The sequence below is a fragment of the Polyodon spathula genome, chromosome 15 (genome assembly GCF_017654505.1).
Source record: "Polyodon spathula isolate WHYD16114869_AA chromosome 15, ASM1765450v1, whole genome shotgun sequence".
Lineage (NCBI taxonomy): Eukaryota > Metazoa > Chordata > Actinopteri > Acipenseriformes > Polyodontidae > Polyodon > Polyodon spathula.
This window is the reverse complement of record NC_054548.1, coordinates 18,766,064-18,789,234: the sequence shown is the minus strand read 5'-3', so window position 1 is coordinate 18,789,234 and position 23,171 is coordinate 18,766,064. Positions and strand designations below refer to the sequence as shown.

General features: G+C 36.6%; 1 protein-coding gene across 4 annotated transcripts in view; it reads left to right on the top strand.

Annotated features, from left to right (window-relative positions):
* The window catches only part of nalcn (sodium leak channel, non-selective), a 126,836-nt gene that overhangs the window by 34,104 nt on the left and 69,561 nt on the right, over nt 1–23,171 (top strand). For all 4 annotated transcript variants that reach the window (XM_041272287.1, XM_041272286.1, XM_041272284.1 and 1 more), the window contains 2 exons: nt 2,096–2,182; nt 22,755–22,886. In XM_041272287.1, the coding sequence (XP_041128221.1) occupies nt 2,096–2,182; nt 22,755–22,886 (219 nt within the window). The remainder of the gene's footprint in view (nt 1–2,095; nt 2,183–22,754; nt 22,887–23,171) is intronic.

Below are 23,171 nucleotides of genomic sequence, written 5' to 3'. Positions count from 1 at the left end.
AATTAAACGTGATGAAGGCTGTGTTCGCCTTTTGTGGTTTTTTTAAAATTCATATTAAAACAAGATTATTATTTTTTTTTTCTGAGACATACTGTTGACTGTTTACGGGTGGGATTTATCAGGCAGTTACAGTAACTTTGCATTATTGGTCCATCCCGGTCACGTACTTTACCTCTGCGATGAAATTGAAAACCCTGTGATCCCACAGCCAGTGTGACTTAAGAAAGTCTTGTGTAAAATAGCACCTTTTCAATGTCACTGGGTGCATTTAGATTAATCACACATTCTCCCTGCAGTTTAATAGAGTAATTTCACAGACTGGTGGCAAATCCATGGTCATTTATGTGCCTGGAGGCTTATTTGTGTTATCACAGTATTTCTGCTTTTGTGACTATAGATTGTGGATTGGATGCTCGTTGAAGTGCCACATTGCTGTCCAGTTAACTTACTTTGTGCCAGTTGCCTTGTTGTTGTCAATCAGAATTATGTTGGCATTTTCAATGTTGAAACAAATGGATAGCTACCTACAGAAAGACAAAGTCAATTTTATATTAACCTCTGAGTTGGTTTCATCTGTATGTTTAAATTCCAGTGGAGGAAAATATGGCATCATATAATTCATAACCAATAAGCTGATTTCCAATCTGCTGGTTTATGAAATTAGTTAAATTATTAGTCAAAATTATTTCACTTTGAATATAAAGGTATGTTTTTAAGAAGTACTCTCCACTTAGTGTGGTAAGTCACTGCCCTTTACATGATGGGGTAATAGTGATAGTTGATGGCCTTGTCATGTGACTCATTGGGCAAGCTTAGGCCTCATTACCCGAAGAGCCCAATCTTTAGATTGTGAGATGTACTGATAAGGGGTTTGGGTTAATAAATCACAACACTGGAGGGCTGGACAAATGTGTAACCAAAGAGTTGGTGGTCTTAAAGTAAGTATCGAGGTTCTGCAAAATATAGCGGTGCACGTCCCCATGTGTTTCTACAACTGTTTAAATAACGTACCTGCCATTTATTTTTATTGTTAACATCCTGATACATTTTTATACTAATAACTTTAAAGTCTGTTTTGGAGCTCCTTTCAAAATGGCCGCTGTAGTGCTCTGATAATGTAAGGATTATTGCCCACGTTGTCAAACAGGTAACACTGCAATAATGATCCATGATGTGGTACGGAACAGAAAAGCCAGAGCACTTGTTGCTATGTTTTATTTATTTATTTATTTTTGCTCTACCTGCAGTGATTTAGAGGACAGATCTCAAACCCCAGTGCCCTAGAGCGGCCATTTGGAAAAGATCTTTGTAACAAACTTTAAAGTTCTAAGTGTAAAAAGTTGTCAGGATGTTAACTATGAAAAGAAAAATGACAGGTACGTTGCAGTTGTAGCAACACGTGGGGATGTAGGAACCCCGTTACTTACTCTTTAAGGTTGGTTCGTTGTGAACAATGCGTTTTAAGTTGAGCTATGGGTACTGTATACTATATTGACATATTTTGTGCTGCATGTTTGTGGAGAGGCTGTTTACCGCCTGTAAGCAGTATTTCCCCAACAAAGGTGGCCATGCCAGAATGTCAAGAGACATCAGTACGTGGAAGACATTGATATCCGAATACCAAGATGCATGTGTTGTCAGTTTCAGAAACAGCGATGTCATTTCCTGTCTGCAGAAAGTTATATGCTTCTATATGTGATACTTTCTGAGTTAACTATTTATTAAGTAGATCATACAAAATGATAAAGCATTGCAGTTGCATCGTGCCTCTGTATTTTAAACCAGTCTCCCTCCATTAAGAAGATTAACTTCCTAACAAGATAAAAACGGCACTCCTCATGGTCAGATTTTTTGTAGGTTGCCCACTGTTACACCTTTTTATGTGTTAATAATATATTTCACTAGACTTTGTTCACAAGTCGTCTCGCCAAAGGCAGGTTAACCTCGGAAAACAACTTTTTCAACTCAAGCATAATATGTGAAAATGAAAAATTCAGGCCATCGTATCTGCTTTTTATACCAATGTACTGGATTGCTGAACACACTGTAGTCACAACCTTTTTCTTGTTACATGCATCTCTCTGTTCTGTTGCAGATGTTCCATGAAGATGCTGCTGGAGGCTGGCAGCTAGTTGCTGTTGATGTGAACAAGCCTCATGGCAGAGCTCCAGCATGCCTACAGGTATGACATTTCTGGGGTAATCGGATTGATATTTTTAAAGAGGATGATGAAGTGTGATGCTGTTAGATTTTATTACAGATAATCCTGCCTAGTGTATTATAAAATGTAATAAAATAATAATTATATACTGAGCATCAAAAGAAACGTATAATTTATATTGGGATAAAATTCACTAGATGTGATCGAAAAAGTACAAACTGTGTTTTAGAGCAGGTGCAGTGGCTTTTTATTGTGCCGATTTAACAATTGACATCATCAAGATGCTTCAAAATGATCTGTCGATCTTGGGCAAGTGTTGTGACTCTTGTTCTCCCAGTTTGTGGCCTGTCATTGACAGAGTGTCTAGTTATACCGTCTCGCCAGGTTTGAAATTGCTGACTTTTGATCACCCAGGACAGTGAGCCACAGTACGCTGTGCTAGTCCAGCCTTGACAGACTTATTGGTTTTTTTTCTTTGATTTTCTTTATTGCCTTTATTCAAGCTTGCAATCCAACAGCTGAAATCACTCCCTATCCAGTGTCCAATCAACTGTCTCACTAATTAGGTGATTAAGTGCATATGCTCCAGTCATAGTCACTCAGACGTGTCATGGTCAAGGATGAATGATCGAGTGATTAAAAAGGAACCAGAAACATTTCATCAATGTTCATCATTTATATACCTTTCTTTCAAATAGAAATATATTATAATAGTGATTTTATATGATGCTTGCTGTGTATACATAATACATACATACATATATTAAATGTAACAAATGCATTGCTGCATATAATTTTTTGTATGGCGGTCATCATGTCAGTTACAGGCTGCCAGAACAGCTGTAGTTCGGCATTAACTTTATATAGAACGTTTGCTGCTGAAATCCATGTACCAGATGGTAAACACACCCTTTTTTAATGTGGTACAGTTGCAGTTTATATATATATATATATATATATATATATATATATATATATATATATATATATATATATATATATATATATATACTTTTTTTTTTCTTGTTGTAACCAAACACTGCTTACAGTGGAGCGATGCGTCTTGACATTAAAGCTGATATATACCATACATTTGAGCCAGCAGGTGTGTTTGAAACAATTCCATTAAAAGAAAGCTCAGCAAAGCTGTCATTTAAGTATGGTGTGGAATGGAGTGGCTTCTGGCAGTGGATCATCACGTAGTTCATCATAAAGTTCAATTACTGTGGCTTTATCCAAACACTATTGTCTGATGAACTGTGCTTCAGGCAAAAAATGAAAACAAAAATTGCTTTTAAGCAATATTTTTTCCGGAATGAGTTTTTCGTAAAAATGTAGGTGTACAGTAAGTGTTCAAATATACATCACTATATCTCTGCCTTACAATATAATACTGCTTTGTTCTGCTTCAGCAGTGTTTTTTTTAACAATACAATACAGTGTCACAAAACAGTATAGGGTAGCTTGACAACTGAAGTTGTCTGCGGTGTTCCACAGGGCTCTATGCTAGGTCCTTTGTTATTTTCATTGTATGTGCTACCGTTAGGTGATATTATCTGCACACTCTGAGTGAACTTCCATTGCAATGCAGAACCAACTAAGAAATGTGGGATTATATGAGCTCGACCGTAGTAATCTCTCATTAAATCTTAAAGTAGAAATGAAAAATTTGGGGGGCGTCGTTGATCCTGATTTATCATTTGAGACTTCTATTTGGGAAGTTATAAAAGTATCTTTTTACCATTTGAGAAATATAGCCAAACTGAGACCAATTACTCTATGTAACACAATTTTTGTTCCTGGGTAGTAAGTGTTATTTCCTAATTGCTTATGCCTCAAAAGTATAGAAAATGGCTATTATTCCCCACAAACTTTGCTTTTGTGACCAGGACAGTGATATTTCAAAATATCACTATTTCCAATGGGAAAACGGGCAAATGTGTGTCTTTTCGTTCACATAAAGTCAAAAAAACACAACATATGAATCCAAATTAACATGTATTTATACTAAAGTAATACAAAAATGACTACAAAAGATTTAAAAGTGAGTAGTTTTTCGAGATTTACCATTATACTGTAAAATTACAAAAATGACTACAAAAGATTTGACTACAAATGACTACAAAAGATTTAGAAGTGAGTAATTTTTCGAGATTTACGATTATACTGTAAATTTATGTATTTACAGTATAATCGTAAATCTCAAAAAACTACTCACTTCTAAATCTTTTGTAGTCATTTTTGTATTACTCTAGTATAAATACATGTTAATTTGGATTCATATGTTGTTTTTTTCTGACTTTATGTGAACGAAAAGACACACATTTGCCCGTTTTCCCATTGGAAATAGTGATATTTTGAAATATCACTGTCCTGGTCACAAAAGCAAAGTTTGTGGGGAATAATAGCCATTTTCTATATTTTTGAGGCATAAGCAATTAGGAAATAACACTTACTACCCAGGAACAAAAAAAAATAAAATAATTGTTACACTGTCTTATTTCTGTATTTGAAGCCGAGAGACTAATGCATGCCTTTGTTTTATCTACAATTGATTACTTGTAATGCACTTCTCTCTGGTATCCCACAAGGTTTGTTGTCTCGCTTACCGCTCATTCAGAATACCATCACTGGAATTCTTAGTGGCTTTGAATGTAACTTTTAAATTTCGTTTTTTTAACATTATATTTTTTTTAAATATTTTTTAAATATGCAATTTAATTTGTATCAGGTGTGTGTGTGTGTGACATGCCCGGGGGACCTTTTATACAAAGGCATTGTGTTGTGTAAATGTTTTTTTTTTTTTTTTTTTTTTAAATGTACTGTACAGTGCTTTGTGATACTTTTGTATGAAAAGCGCTATATAAGTGTAATAAATAAATACATAAATAAACTTCTCGGGAATGAATTCAGACAAAACAGATCCACTGTAGCTAATTAAATTAAAAATCCATATCTAAAACAAGGAGTTGGGTGTCATTGACCCTTTTGTTCTGCTTAATTGTCACTAGATTTTTTTAAAAGGTGAGTGAGCCGGGAGTTGGAGAGTTTATTTAAAAAAAAAAAAAAAGATTATAAGATTATATTAATATATATATAAATCTTGTGTTTTTTTAATGAGAGCGGGCAGGGAAATCAGGAATGTCAGAGAGACGTGTCACATTTTTAAACTGGAAATGTGCCAATTATCATTGAAACCAAAAGAAGAATTGCCCTACAGGGGTAAAGAAAGTAGTTTCTGAAGTTGAATTGATTGAGTGTTTTTCCTTGAATGCAGAATAGAAAAGCAGTCAATACTGTGAAGAATGCCTTTACTCTCGTAAATGGCTCAGTATCACGCAATCGTGATAGATGAGATAAAATTGAAAAAATCATTATTTAATCACAGATTAGCCAATGCATGTGGCTGCGTGGGTGTGTGTTTAATCTACGTCAACACTTGCTACAGCTGGGATAGGTGGGCTTAATAGCTACATTTCAGCTTTCTTCATGATTAAGCATTGTGGAAAATAACTCCCCTTTGTGTTTCATACATTTTAATTACACATTTCTTTTCATACGTTCCCATTGAGTACTCTGAAACCAATGTTAGTGATGCTGTTATGAATTTAAATGTTGTTCTTTATATATATATATATATATATATATATATATATATATATATATATATATATATATATATATATATATATACACACACACACACACACACACACACACACACACACATATACAGTATATACATATACAGCATATACATATACAGTATGTGTGTGTGTGTGTGTATATATATATATATATATATATGTATTCTCTGTACTTGTTTATTATGCTTTGGATACCACACCTTGAAAATCGAGTGATGCGAGCTATTTCACTTAATGTTTTTTCTTCTTTATAAAAGTTAAGGTTGTTATAACAGTGTAAAACTCTAGTGGAGGTTTTGAGTAAATTGTTGATGCTCATAATGCATCAGAGTAGAAAAATGCACCATGTCTAAGACTTTTGCAAAGCAGTATATATATCCTCATCGTCATAAGCCTTTTTCAGTCCACTGCTGGATGAAGGCCTCCCCAAGATTCTTCCACAAAAGCCTGTCTGCTGCTTTCCTCATCCACGTTGCTTCGGCGTGTTTCCTAATTTCATCTTGCCATCTTCCTGGCGGTTGTCTTCTTGGTCACTTTATATCTGTTGGGATCCAGTCAAGTATCTCCTTGGTCCAGCGATGGTCTTCTGTTCTTGCTACATGACCAGCCCACTGCCATTTCAGTCTTTTCAGTTCTTACAATAACATTGCATACTTTTGTTTGCGCTCTTATCTATTTTTTCTTTTTCCTCTGTCTTTTTGTTATTCCAGGCATTTGCATCTTTCCATACTCCGCTGAGTTGTTTGTAATTTTTGAGTCATTTTTGCATTGAGGGTCCAGGTTTCACATCCGTAAGTTAGAACTGGCAGCACACATTGGTCGAAGACTTTCCTCTTGAGGCATAAGGGTAGTTTCCCTTTTTAAATCACGCTTAATCTTCCAAAGGCACTCAAGTTCATTTTTGCTCTTCTGTTGAAGTATAGTTGTGTAGTTCTTGTATTCTTGTTTGTAATTCTTCTGGGCACATAGTAAATATGAGGTATGTCGGCAGCAAATCGTACGTGATTCAAGTAGGCTCCATTGATCTTCAGCCCCCTATTTTCCAAATCCAGTGTTTTGAAAGTGTTTTCTAGGGTAGCCGTGAAGAGTTTTGGGGAAATTGTATCTCCTTGATGAACTCCTTTTTTAATCTTGATTTTGTCATTGTTTTTACAGAGTCTTGCTGTGGATGTTGCATTCTTGTATATGGTGCTGATCAAGTCTCTGTGTTTTCTCAATTCCTTGTTTTAGAGCTTAATACAGATATTGTGTAAACAGTCAAAGGCTTTTTCATAGTCGATGAGTCCCATGCAAAGTTTTTGAGTTTGTTCTCGTTGCTGGTTTGAATGACTTGCAGTACAACTTGAAGATGATCTATTGTGCTGAATCCACTCATGAATCCTACTTGCTCATTTGATTGTGCCGAGTGAAATTTATCTTGAAGTCTGTTGGTGAGTATCTTTTTGTAGATTATAGAAAGTAAGCTACTAGGTCTGTAGCTTACTGATGCCTTGTTTCAGTTGTTTGGTACTTTCTTTACCTTATACAATCTGTAAAAATATGTGACAGAGTTTTTGTCACTTCTTCACCTCCTTCTTTCACGATGTCAGTCATATTCTGTCTTCTCTGGGTGCATTTCCTGACTTCATATGTTTGATTGCGGTAGAATGTCTGAAACTTCTTCCTCGGGTTGCATTTTTTCTGTCTTGTCTTCGTCATCTGCTACGTTGCTCTTTTCATCTTGATATAATTTACTGTAAAAGTCTTCTCGCTTCAAAATAAATTTGTGGTTCTTGATGATAGTCCTGTCCTCTTGTTTGATTGCTAAAATCCTATTTTTTTTGTTTTTCCCCAATGATTAGTCTTTGTTTTGCTTTCTACAAGCTTTGGTTGTTCTCAATAGTTTTCTCTACCAACCTGCAGTTGAATACTCATATATCCTCAGTAATGCACTTTCTTACTGTCTTGCAGAGCTCAATGTATTCAATCTTTGACTTCAGAGCTACTGTTTGTTTCATTTCCCTTCTTTTCTTCATGAGGTCTTTTATCTCTTGCATGATCTTCTGGTTGCATTTTGTACTCTGTGTTCCAGAGATGTTTTTTGCTATTTCTGCAATTACTTGCATCACTTTGCCATAGATTTTGTTTACCTTGATTGCTTCATCTTTGTTAAGATCTTGAAGAGCACTGAATCTATTCTTCAGTTTCAGTTGAAACATCAGGCTTTGCTTCTTGAGCATTTCTACGTTGATTATGTTGGGTTTCGTAATCACAAGTTTCGCTGTCTCTAACGCGCTGTCAGTCTCTACTACATTATTCTTGATTCACTTGTGGACAATGACTCCAACGCCTCCTGTCCATCTGTAGTGTCTCGGTGGAAGAGAAGACGTCCACTCTTGATTTCTACTAGTCCTTTGTCTTTTCGCTGTACTTCGCTTAGTCTTACAATGTCCTACTTGATTCTCCCAACTCTTGAAGTCTTGCTTCACGGAAAGAGATCTGCAGTTGTACGTCACCAGGGTCAGTCTTCTGAGGCAGCCAAAAATTGTAACCCAGTGATTCTTATCACCCTCTAACTTCATGCCTAACTGGCCGATGCCTTGGTCTGTGGTAATCAAGCCTCCAGGGAATGAGGGTCATGTTTGTGTCTGTGCTTTCATCATGGGGGGGTTGGCCATAACTCGCCACGCTGTCCAAGCTGGTTGGTGAGTGCCCCTTCCACTTTGGCCTAGTATGTTACTCAAGCTTTCACAGCATGGTTGAACCTGCCAGAGTCAGGGGATGTCGCTGTCCTTCGTCTTGAGAACCCTCTGTCACCCTCCTGCCACTTTGAGGCAGTGAAAGTTGGACTTCAGGAGGGGTGTGTGTGTGTGTGTGTGTGTATAAACACACACACACACACACACACACACACACACGCACACACACACTATTTACTTTTACTCGAATAACATCCTTAAAGTTATATCACTGTTACTTGGACTCCCGGGGTCCCATTTAAATTAAGTACAAGGCAAAGGCAGTTGCAAACATTACGAAACAACCAATTATTCAGAACAATACTTTTCCTGCTGCTTGCTGTTACTAAGTTGTTTCCTGCCAGTTTATACCATTAAAATTATTTTGGTTTTCCTTTTCAGAAAATGTGCCTTTGCCCATACACTGGTTGCTAAATAGGGTCCCTAGTCTGTGAATTCAAAAAATATTTTTGTTTTTCTGCTGCTGGTAATAACCTTGTCAGTTTGTTGCTGCCTAAAATAGTAAAATATATGAATAGGAAAATGCTGTCGTTACGCCTTCAGGATATTGCTGACTAAATGCTATAGAGTACTTTTAAGGTCCCTGTGGAAAGTTCCATTTTCACTGTGAAATTATATTAATAAAAATCCTGGATTGCATGCAGCCATTATCTATTTACTGTATCTCTTCAAACCTTATAATAATCAAACTCACTGTGTTTACTGTTTCAAGATATATCAACTTACATTTTCCCTCAGGATATACATAAATTGCAAATATAATGTAATATGTAATGATTTAAAATGTACATTAATCTGCTGATTCAATTCTAATTATTTCCATTTTTACTAATGGAACAAATAAAAAGAGCATTTGTAAATGTTTGAAATAAATTACATAATCAAAGTCTCAATTTGAGGGTTCCAGATGCTGGTCTGCTAGCTGTTCTGTAGTTGAACCATATTTAGGAAGTTACCATTAAAGACATCAGTGAATCTGACTCACTCCATCTGCACAAAACTACAACTGTTTGTTTCATCTGATCTCCTCCTTATGTGAATTTAATTCAGTCTGGAATTGTCTTTCATGAATGGTGCTACATCCACTGGTTATGCTTCTGTGCTTTATGGTGCTTTCTACACCAGCGGCATCACAGAAGCCTTTTGAGATGCAAAATTCATATTCGCAGGGTTATGGAAACACCACAGGCAAAATGAGCCTGTGACCTCTGACAAACACGACAGGCAAAATGAGCCTGTGACCTCTGACAAACACCACAGGCAAAATGAGCCTGTGACCTCTGACTGTTGAGAGCATCCGGAAGGATATGGAGGTGTGTCTCTGTATGTTGAAATTCCATGTTTTATATATGCATAGAGTGGAAATGTAGGTCATGGTGATTTACTTTGTCATGGTACTGATTACTCTAATTTTAAATGTACTGCTGTGACAGGGATTGAATGTTGCTGTTGTGCAGTGACTAGCGTAATGTGTGTGTGTGTGTGTGTGTGTGTGTGTGTGTGTGTGTTAAGAGCTACATTAATTAATGCAGAATGTTCTTTGCTGTTTCAGCATCCCAGACTTGGAATTCCAGTTGCATTTCACTTTCTTTTTGCAATATGATGTCATGAACATGCGCATAGAATTTAGTAAACCAAATAGTTATTTATATCCTTCTCCTGCCTTTAAATGACTTTGTGGAGGTCTTTCCTATTCCTTAAGGCAAAACAGTCATCTGTTCATTTTCCAGCCAATTACTAACAATAATTTGGTTAATTAGTCTTCACCCCTAAAAGAAAAAGGAGACACACTATGGGGATTTCATTTACAGAGGAGTTGCAGTCACCTTTTCTGAATAATAATAATAATAATAATAAATAAATAAATAAATAATAATAATAATAATAATAATTGCTTTGACACCTTTTTTTTTTTTTCCTGACCGATGACGATTCAAACGTCTTTGGCAACATAACCTGGACATAAACTGAGAGGAATGTCAGACTCAGTGACATAAGTGTCTGAAAGGGGAGTTACAATGGCTTCATAATAAGAAAAGGATAGGTAAATCAGAATTTAGTGGTATAAGATTGTATGACAGTAGCATGAAAAAAATAATGGAAACTCTAATTCCAAGCAACCAAATCAATCTATCTCTTTCATAAAGTCCTAGGAGGTATAGCATTTTATTAATGGGGGGCACCTTGTCAGCAGTAACTGCAGCAGCAGAGTTTACAGTAATACCATCAAACAAGAGGATTACAGACCAACAAGTAACTTTGATTTAAAACAAGTGGATTGAGGTTAAGGTCACTTAACATTCTCAAATTCTTTAAAGCCTGAGAAACAGAATAGAATTATAGGTTTTTGATGCTGAAACTGTTCTAAATCCTAACTGAATCACTGCACAACAGTAAATTCAAAATGAGTGCTATTTGTACCATGAAAAGGTACATCACCATGACCCAACTGTATACTTATGTAAGTGTATACTTCTACAGAAATATTTATAAAAACTCTGTGTGACATAATGACTGGTGGACAGGGGGCATATACAGTAACCCCAGATTGTCATACTCCTAACACCTTGTGCTAAAGAATGTTCATTTCTTCACTGGATAAGCATTTGTCAATGTCTAAATAAAAATGTAAGTACATGCATGCAGGCGAACAGGTCAGATAGAAAGACAGACAGGTTCCATTAACACCACAATTCTGTTATAAATAATGTCTTTCGCACATCAGTTTTCTGTATGTGTAAAACCTACTCTACGTACATATACCTGCCTCCACTATGTCCTTTGCCGGAGATATGCATCAGTGATAGGGAATAGTAAGTTGAATCAGTAAAGCATTCAACATCTCAAATATGATTTTTCACCTTTGTGCTGTATATAAATTTTGCTGTAATGCAGTTATCTAGTTTTTATTAAGGTGTATTGAGGTGACAAATAAACAGTAAACTGTTTTTACAGTATTGGTTTGAAAGCAAACCTATCAGCCTATCAGTTTATAGTTTTTATGTAGATGTTTGTTGTTTTGGTTGGTTTCATGGTTTTAATTAAACATTCAGTTTGAACTGTTTTGGTTAATTTGCTAAATATTCCTCTGGGTACAAGTGCTACTGTATATTAGCATTTTTTGCCCACTGGCTCATACAGTGCAGTATGTGCATTTCTTGTAAGGTCGAGGACTTGATCATATTTCTTTCCTGACATTTAACTCAGTTATTTAAAAATGTTACATACATTTACATTTGTGTATCAAGTAGCAGAAACGCAGAGATTGGGAGCACAGAAGACTGCACTGTAATTAATTACTTTAGTTATTCTGCTTATACTGTACATTAGTATTGAAGTATTACAGATTGGCTTTGCGGGCACAACACTCTGGCCTCATGGGCCCAACTTTGTTTATGGGCAAAGCTTTAAGTACCACTTCTGTAAATGGTTAACGTGACTCCATGCAGACTCTTAAAATCCTCCGTTCCCTTTCTTATTTATTTTAAACAAGCCTGTGTCTTTGGTTTGACAGGCACTGCACACTCTTTCATACTCTGTTATTGCCTGCCAGTGTTTTTTTGCCTATCTTTGCTTTAAATATCCGGGACACAGCAGCTTATCCCGAAGCAGTCACCTTCCAGGTTCATTTCCATGCTGTTATCTTTCGCTCCCTCTCAGAGATTTACCGGCTCTTGTGAGTGCCATAAGCTTCGTCAGTTGTCAGACGTATCTTGTGGTGGAGCTCAATAACTTAGTCGTTCTTAAAATAAATATATGGTTTAAATATGTCATTATGGCATATGTCTCAATAACAAAGGCAATAGTTTTTAAATTAATACAGTAAATATATTAGTTAAGTTAGAAATTAATATTCCCAGGAAGGAGAGCTTCTATGTTTAAATAAAATCGCTACCATCACCCCTTCTGCTGCTTTGTCAGTTAATAGTTCATAAGCCATTTCAGATGCAAAGTTCATATTATCAGACTGGAAACTTCTGAATCAAAATCTAACGGGAGCCTAACTTTTTTTCCTGCCCTAAGATGGCAGCCATTTCAGGTTAATGGGATTTGTTTGTCTCCAGATGAAGATGACAACATAACACTTCAAGATATTTGCTTCATACTATCTGCTGTGATTCTGAAGGTTACACTTTATAATTGCATCTTTTGTAACAGTAATTTTATGCTAATGTATACATTATCCCCCAGGGATAATGGTATTGTAGTTCTTTATAAAAAGTAGAGGGGTGGGAATGGGGATTGAGGGGTGGGGGACAGCTGGTAATAATTACAGATGGCTAAGAAGAATTCCCTATGTGGAAATTGTGGCACTTGAAAGAAACCATGCGGGAAAACCTTTTCATCCACCATAATGTACATTCCAAGTTGCTGTGTTGAGTGTTAATTTTTTTAGAATTCCACGCTCATTCATCCAATAGCTTCGTCTTCTAATTGAAACGGTATGTACTGTGATTAAACTCTGATTTCTGTATTATGGTAAATCCTGCTCAAGTAATATAATGGAGCATTTAGACAGGATCACCTTGCAGATTTTATTTAAGATGAATTCAGACTTTATAGTTTAGCTGAGTACATGTTGAGACCTCAGTGACTCTGAAAGAGGGGTGAATTTTGAGGAGCGTTTGGCAGGAGCTTCACTAACCAAGACAGCTCAACTTGCTGATATTTCACAAGCAAATGTGTCTAAGGTGATGCCAACATTATAGCCGTGCATTAATTCAAAGTGCAAGGCAAAACAGGCGAGCAACTGCAGATCAATTGACTGCAAATTTCAACCTGGGGTATGAGCAGCCAGTTTCATCAAAAACGGTCCACCGAGAACTCCACAGAGCCGGTTACCATAGTTGGGATGCAGTGCAGAAACCGCTCGTCACACCTGGCAATGCATGTTTGCAAGTGCAGTGGTGCAAAGAGCACCGGCAATGGACTACCCAGCAGTGGAGAAATGTGATATGGTCAGATGAATCATCCTTTACCATGTTGTCAACAAATTGACAAGTGCACATGTGGCGCCAACCTAAAGAACTCTACAGCCCTGAGTGCATGATTCCAGCAGTGAAGGGTTCTGGTGGTTCCGTAATGTTGAGGGGCACATCCCTCCTGCAAAATTCCAGAGGCTGGTAGATTATGCCACGGCGCATACAGGCTATACTGACCGCACGTGGTGGCCCAACGTCCTATTAAGTGACTTTACATTGGTGTTTCCATTTTTTGGTCCACTATCAGTATGTTTGTGCTATTATTGGATACCCAGCACGATTTAAAAAAAACAAAAAAAAAAACAGATTTCCTCAAATAAGTCAGGAGGATAGCAATATAGAGTTCAGAAGGCAAATAACATCTTGAAATGGTCAAATGGGAAAAGACCTAAATTGAGAGAAAGTGTTCACCTTTTTTATAAAACTATAAGGAACCATAGGGACCCCCCCCCCCCCCCCCCCCCACCAGTGGCCATACTACACGCTGCAAGGAAGTTTACTTTTAATGTACCACAATGAACAAAATTCACATTAAAGAGATACATGATATTGACACCCTAAAAATGACATTTTTAAACGTAAAATTGTTGAGTAGGGCCTTGGTTTAGTCTAACCGTGCATGGATATGCATTGAATAGAGCTGGTGATTTGTGAAGCCGAAGTTGAATAAAAAAAATACTTGAACCATTACCACAAGTACCATGATAACCAACAATCCAGGTCCAGTGCTTTGTTTCAGTGAATCCACAGCCCAATGTAAACCTAGCACCATTGAAGCCACCTTTTCTGTAATGTAATAGTGCGTTGACTGTTGTACTGCTTACAGTAGACTGTCAAAACCTTGAGTTCTTGACCTCAACTACTTTGATGTTTTATCATTGTACAGCAAGTAAACACATCATCAACAGTTTTAAAAAATAAGTATATTTGTTAAATTTGATCTTTTCACTTTATTCCTGGCAGCTGAATTGAGACATAGGTATGTTTTTTTATGCCGAACAGTATAATTTGCATTCACACTCATCTGCCCCAGCATCTGCTGTGCCTTTTACCAAGCACTGCTATACTAAACAGTAGTGGTATATTATTAACTTTAAATCATATCAGGATTCATCATTAGTACCTGGGAATAGTAGTCCCATTGTAAGTTCAAGATCTGTAACAATCAGACCTATTTTAAGATCATAAACTGGGTTTCACAAGACCTAGGACTTTCAATGGCTTATTGTATATTTGTAAAAAAGAAATTACACATCAAAAAAGTCAACTTTGCTGAAAGCGGTAGTAGATGGTAGTTATTTGCCAACAAGCTCCAGGTACTTGTTGTGTGATATGTATAATTCTAAATCAAGTAGGATATTAAGAGGATTTTGTTTATATACAGCCAAGTCCCCGAGAAAAATCCAATCATCTGCTTGTCTCCCTATGCAAAATACCCTAGGGGAGCTAATCTGGAAGCTGAAGGTTCAGTGTTTGTCACATCAGATCTCTCTTGGTGAGAGTACCTGAAGGGATGAGCTCAGCTCTACCAGTGCTGTGACGACAGCAGCATCCGGCTCCCAGACATTTTTTTTTTTTTTTCTCTTTCTGCTGTGAGACTATGAGAAGCATGACTGTCTCAACAGCCCTACTTAGGAACAGGCGGATTTTCAAATCAAGCAAAACATACACTCGCACACGCGCGTCTGTTTCTTTATTTAAAAACAGTTGCCTACGTTTTTATCTTTTACCTGCCCCATATATCCAGAAAATTCATTGATTTAAAATAGGCACAATTAAATTGAAGATTGTTTAAAGGAGTTGTTTTATATTTAACTGATATGTAATTGCCAACCAGGTTTATTAGAGGGGGTTTAAAATATAGATGCAGAAATGGAATAGATTTTATGTAGACATTTTTTTTTTATATGTGTGTGTATTTGCAGTATTATGTTGTAAGGTGCAAAGCATACAGCAGAATATGATGTAAAACAATCTGGGAAACTGTAGAAAAAAATATATACAGCTCTGGAAAAAATTAAGAGACCACTGCAAATTTTTCTTAAATCAGCATGTCTACATGTATGGCAGCCATTCCATTCCAGTGTCTGCTGAATTCCAACACAGGCACACCTCATTCTACTGAATGAGGTACTGATTAGGGGATCACCTGAACCAAATCTTATTTAACGAGGAAAAGTATAAAAACCACTCCTGTGGTCATCACTATCCTCTTGCAATAGGACCAGCTGGATGGCAAAACAGTGCTAGTAGTACCTCAAAAGTAATTGGAATCAAAAAATAACTATTGGCCATGCCCAAAGAGTTGAAAAGGAAAGTTTTGAGTGAGGAAAAGAAGGGTTCAATTCTGGCTTTACTGGCAGAGGGATACAGTGAGCGTCGGGTTGCTTCCATCCTTAAAATTTCAAAGACGGCGGTTCATAAGAACAAGGTCAAGCAGCACACATTGGGGACAACAAAGCTACAGACTAGCAGAGGGCAAAAACGACTCTCCACTGACCGGGATGACCGCCAAAAAAAGCCCTTCATCAATGAGAAGCAAAGAAGAGCCAGGCTGAGGTTTTCAAAAGACCATAAGGATTGGACCGTAGAGGACTGGAGTAAGGTCATCTTCTCTGATGAGTCCAATTTTCAGCTTTGCCCAACACCTGGTCGTCTAATGGTTAGATGGAGACCTGGAGAAGCCTACAAGCCACAGTGTCTCGCACCCACAGTGAAATGTGGTGGAGGATCGGTAATGATCTGGGGGTGCTTCAGCAACTGAAATCGGGCAGATTTGTCTTTATGAAGGACACATGAATCAAGCCAAGTACAAGGTTGTCCTGGAAGAAAACTTGCTTCCTTCTGCTCTGACAATGTTCCCCAACTCTGAGGATTGGTTTTTCCAGCAGGACAATGCTCCATGCCACACAGCCAGGTCAATCAAGGTGTGGATGGAGGACCACCAGATCAAGACCCTGTCATGGCCAGCCCAATCTCCAGACCTGAACCCCATTGAAAACCTCTGGAATGTGATCAAGAGGAAGATGGATGGTCACAAGCCATCAAACAAAGCCGAGCTGCTTGAATTTTTGCTCCAGGTATGGCATAAAGTCACCCAACATCAATGTGAAAGACTGGTGGAGAGCATGCCAAGACGCATGAAAGCTGTCATTGAAAATCAGGGTTATTCCATCAAATATTGATTTCTGAACTCTTCCTAAGTTAATACATTAGTATTGTGTTGTTTAAAAATGAATATGAACTTATTTTCTTTGCATTATTTGAGGTCTGACAACAATCTTTTTTGTTATTTTGACCAGTTGTCATTTTCTGCAAATAAATGCTCTAAGTGACAATATTTTTATTAGTAATTTGGGAGAAATGTTGTCAGTAGTTTATAGAATAAAACAAAAATGTTCATTTTACCCAAACACATACCTAGCAGTATATAACCTTATATCAATCCCTATCAACATTACATTTTAATTTGATTTATTTTTATATTTTGTTAAGTAAAAGAACTATCCATACACATACGTATTTTAAGGATGTTCCTTTTTATGCCTCTGTTCATGCACTATTCTTTAGAGTTCTGGCCCGAAATAGCCTTCTTGTGCTTGGGAAGGAACAGTCTGATACAGATCAGTTTTCACTTCTCAACAAAACTGACTGTTGTGTTTATTAAGAGTTAATAAAACCCAATAACAGTTTTCCTCTGACATGTATGGCGCTGTGTTTTAAATCCTTCTGACAGTCTTGAATTCGTGGCCCAAGGGATAGTCTTGTCTATTTGCCTTAGTCATCCGCACTGACAGGATACTGAGAGCAAACCTAAGAGCCACTGGATTCTGTGCCTTTTACCAATAAGCTATACATATAAAATGAGAGTTCAATAAAGAGCAGGAATGAAGTGTATCCAGAAGGTACATTTTTTTTAAACTACAGGATACAGGGCAATAAACGGGTGTTTAAATATATTAAAAAGCAAACAATCGCAGTGTTAGATTAACCTAGAGGTAAGCAGATGTTATTTTAGTTTTCTAGCAATTATAAGTAAATGCCTAGAAAACCACTAATTTGATTTAAAAAAAAAAAAAAAAGTGTGATTAATCTCTGCTATAATGTGTTCCTAGAGACCTGTTCCAGGAAGGTGGCATCTATACACATCGGTCCTCGTCCCTGAGTTTTTTTCTTAGTAGTTTGCATGTTTTTTGGTTGGGTTAGGCATGGATTTCACATCGACAGCTTTCAAAATGAATACCTACAGTAGTACATTTCACGTATATTATTGGCTCACTGGTGTGAGTCTTATTTTGCGGATTAACCCAGAATTATTGTAAGTGCCCTTATATTGAGTTTAAGGAAATACACCGACAAAGCATATAAGATAGGAAAACATTATAAAAACACCACCTTGTAACATGTATATAAGCTTTGTGTGAGGTCAGAGGTAATGGAGTTGATTTCTTCATGCATATTGCTTTGATACTGTGATACTGTAAAACTACCCATTTGCCATAGTGATTGTATGTATTCCCCTTATGATTTACCAGACATTCACAACTGGATTTTTGTCTATCTTGCCTGTTATTTTCTGCCCTATAAAAGTTCTGACCCATTTCATTTTGTGAACTTATTGAAATATCTTTTTGATAAATTACCAGGCACCTCCATACTAATTGAGACCAGGGGGTGTATGTAATATTGGGATTTTACTATACTCTGAATACAAGAGATCAAAGGTTGGTTTTACTGTCACTTAAATATAAGGATACATTTCACTCCCATTGGCAAGAAGTCTTACTGTGGAAATATTGATGGAAGGTTTTTTTTTTTTTTAAATCTTACAGAAACACACCAAAGCTCTGTCACTCTCAGGAGACTAGATGCATCAATAAATGCCCTTTGAGGTGTATTTTTGACATTGGCTTTTTCTTTCACACTTTTTTTTTTCTTTAACAAAAAAATATTTGTAAAATGTCCTCTTTAGCCAACCTGGCTGTTGCAAATAGTGTGTGTCTGGGAATGTAAAGTTGGCAGGGATGGGGTTAAATCTGTCCCTGCCAGCAATCACAGGTGTGGCCATTCCCCAGTTCAGTAATTGAGTGCTAATTGGAGTGGCCCCATGTATGTAAGGAAGTAGAAATCCTTTGTTGGGGAGGTGTTAGGTGAGTGTTTTGGATTTGTGTTTTAGTGTCTTATTTTGACTGCATGTAGGCTGGGCAGTCACCTTCACTACAGCCGGTTAGTCTTTTGTTTGAACCTTTATTCTGGCCCTCATGCCAGTTTGTTTCTGTTTTATTTGTTGTTTTGCTTATTAAATGTGCACTCTAGTGCTTAAACTGCAGCTTTGTTATCTCAGAGTCTCTTTCCTGACGATAACACCTGGCCACGGCACTATCCTGTCACACTGGCCCTAAAATCTACAGTAATAAAACTTAACCAGCTGTCTGAGATATATCTACAATAAAGTTGTAAATAATGGGCCTGGTTTGATAGCTTAAATACAGTTTAAATGCATTTGTAGACTGCCGTTAAAGAAACAAAACCATCTAGTACAATGTTGTGAATATCAAATTGTCTTTCTTCAGGTAAAAAAAATCTTTGGGGCTCCTGAGTGGCGCATCCAGTAAAAACACTTGCGTAGAGTGCAGGGTGCACCCTATAGTCTGGACGTCACCAGTTGGAGTCCAGGCTATTCCTTTGCCGACTGAGGATGGTAGCTCCCTGGGGGGGAGGCGGCGCACAATTGATCGAGCTCCGTCCGGGGGGAGGGAGGGTTATGTCGGCCAGGATGTCTTCGGCTCACTGCGCAACAGATTTAGCAGCTTCTTGTACAGTACAGTATAATGTCCTTGCTGGTGGCCCTGTGACCATGTGCACAACCTAGGGGATTTGTAATCCATAATTTTAAAACCACAAATATACTACCCTGACCAAAAAAGAAAACATGTATCTAATTATTATCCTTACTCAGAACAAACATTTTAAAACAGTTATGCATAAAGTGGATTTTGCAACACACAAGGTATTTTTTCTGTGGTTTGCTTACAGTATGCGTTTCTGTTGAAATATCATTCTCAATGTATTAAGTTCTTCAAAGATAGCATGCCAACATAATCTCAGTACTGTGGGAAATGTAAATACCTGTACATTAAAAGAAATGAGAAGAATTGTCATGCAACTAAATTAAAAATCCAGAATCTGTACCTCAACAAAGTGGTTTGTGAGAGTTGAAATAAGATTCTGACAGCGATAAACTTTCCGATGGGCGATTGATGGTAATTCCAGTGCTGCACTATCTAATTATCACTTAATTGCACCTCTTATGTAAGGCAATTTACCCACTTTGTTCTATTATATGTTCAAGATGTTATTCAAAAGCTGGGCTATCCTGATTGCAAATCCTTTTAAGATGGCATTGTAATATCGAGGACCCTTGTCCACCATGAGATTTTAGATATTCTGGGTTTCAAATTAGCCTATTTTGCAGTAGATACAGGCACATGTATTAGATTTGACAGCATGATTCAATTCATCATTCCCTGTTCGTAAACATAGCTGCCACAGTTTATCACTATTGGTTTTTACTTTCTTGGGGGGCGGGGTGACCTGTATTCATGTTTACAATATTCTTTTGTATGTTTCAATTCTCTCATGGCTATTCACAGATTTCAGAGAACCATTCTTTTTGTGCTGGAAAGAGGCACACCCTCACTTAATCTTTAAATTCTTAACATTCTGAACACTGCCAGTCACACAATTATTCTGTGGTCCTATCCTACCATCTGGTGAAAGGTAATAAATTAGGGGCTATGTTGATGCTCAGTCATCCTGTCAAAACAGATAATCAGCATACATGGGGGATAATATACAGTGTCTGCTTTAATAGCACTTTAATTTGTGTTGTTGAATATGTTGCTTGAATTAATCAGTCAGTTAGTGAATAACAAAACACTGCCTCATATTGTTTATTATTTCCTATTGGTGATGAATATTGCCTGTGACTGGGGAGTAATATAGTTTTAACTAAAGAACCACAATATCCAACTGTAATGATATAGGACATATTTTAGCACAAGTTATTGAGAGTATTGCAATCTGAGGATTTAGGAGCCTATTTGCCTGTCTTTCCCATTTTAGTGCTGATACTGTGGTTTTAATTCTGCATGTACAACTCTGACAGAGGCTGAGAGTTACTAACGCACCTTGTTTTAATTCAATGGATTATATAAGGTTGGTTCCTGTATGGGATTTCAAGAACGAGTTAGGGAGAGTTATAAACTCATTTTTGTGCGATGGTTAACAAGGGGATCAATAATTTAATGCACTTTTCCAGATTTATAAGGCAATTTAAAAATGATCTTTTCACCAAAAGTGCAATATATGTCTCATCACAGCTATAAATTCAGTGTTGCAATGGTAATAGAATGCTTTATTGCAAGACATACAGCCTTGCATTCTTCATGTTCAGACATAGATACGCCTTCCTAAATCATGAATCTTTCCTGTCTGCAGCTTTTATAAACAAACCACAGCCATTTTTTCTTCTCGTTGCAAGCATGGAAATCCAACCAGGAAATGACAAAAACTGAAACAAAGTTTGTACCAATAAGAATTCAAATAAACAAGGAAAACAAAACCCTTGCTAGCACAAACCTCACAAATTATATATATATATATAAAAAAAAAAATACATTCAACATCTCTGCTCTCTTTAAGTGGTCTATTAATGTAAAGTAGACCAGTCAGGTTTTTATACCTATTTTTGTTTATAAGACGGAAAACCCAAAAAGAAAATAATAATAATAATAATAATAATAATAATAATAATAATAATAATAATAATAATAATAATAATAATAATAATAATAATAATAATAATAATAATGCAAATTAATGCCCCAAACCAGCTACAGACATATATTATTACAGGGTTGTAGGATGGTAAATGTCTGTGTATGAGGGAAAGGTTAATTAAATAAAGGGAATACCTTTTAGTGACCTTGGTAGGTTGCTAATTTATGATGTCACAGTTTTAAACTGACTTTGCAGTTGAATGGAATTGTCAAAAAAAAACTAAGCCTTTGAGAGGAGGTGACTTTTTTTGACAATGGAATTCGGAAAGGTGCCTGTACTCTATTTTTGAAAGATGATATGGGCTTACCTTATGATCGTTCTAGTTCCTCTTTGATTGGCTAACCGACTTTCTTTGATTTCTGTGAGACATTACACACAATTATATAATACTGCGTATAATATAAAAATATTAATATATATATATAATATATATATTATATATTATATATATATATATATATAGATCTAATAATATATATATTATCGACTGAATAACTTAAAGAATTGTGTCTATCATTAGGCACTAGCTTGTGGTCAGCTGCATATCCCAATGCAATTATTTATTTATTTATTATATATACTCTTCCCATGTCTTTAAATCATCTCCCTAATTCTACAATTTCAAACATACCCCGGTAATCCTCACTAATGCTTTAAATTAAAAAGACGAGAAATTTAATGCATTTCCATTGCTACTGTATAACACATGGCTTAATGGATTCTATTTATATTAAATCAATTCCAGCATCTCCAGTTTATATACAGTACTTAAAGTGAAATCCTGGTATACCCATCTGTCATGTTTACTGTGAAACAAATGTTAACCATTAAACTTGACAATTTGAATACAAATTGTCACTAGGTCTGTTTTGAAGCATAAAAGTGTTTCAGTCCATTGTGTTTTTCAAACTGCCTCTCTTACTAATACTGTATGTGTTTTAAAATAAACACCTGCAACTCTAGTGAATTCTGTTTCAGTCATTTAACGACTGTCTACTGTATCTAAAGTATTTCAGTTGTTCTCAAACTGACCTCATGTACACATAAGTTGCCCAGAGGCTCTCTAACATTATTCTTGAAACTTCTCTTTTCTTGAAACACAGATCCATTATTTACAGTACCAGAATTGCTCATTTACCAGTGTGGTGAGATACAGGCCCTGTGATACTTACAGAAAATAAGCAGATACTTAAACATTTACTTTCACTGTAGTACAGTTTTATTTTCTTGTTTGAGATTTGCCATTTTCACAGGTTTCATTTGGGAAGTTCCTATTTAAAACAAGGGTTCACAAATCAAATACGTTTTGAGAACATATAAAGTATTGATTTTCAGCTTCTATTGACGACATACAAGGTTATTTTTGTTTTTTTCTTTCCCACAGCGGCTAATGCGGTCCTCAGTCTTCCACATGTTCATCCTGAGCATGGTGGCAGTGGATGTGATCGTCGCTGCCAGCAATTACTACAAGGGGGAGAATTACCTGCGCCATTACGACGAGTTTTATCTAGCCGAGGTGAGGTTTTGTAGTACAGACTGTGTTTTCTTTCTTTTCCCAAACAGAGATAAAAAGGAAATCCAACCCAGTCCTGTGGAGCAGGATTATACATTCATCTATATTCCCTTAAGTGCCACAAGAAAGCATGGTGAAGCTGCATTGTCTGACAGTGTGTGGAAGACTGTCAGACTGCCATCCCGAAGGTGGTTTCTTATACAAAAAATGTCAACCATAATGAGTTGATGGTTGAATGGAGCCTAACTCACTCTTCAACTGAGCATCTGACAGAAGCAGTTATATGAC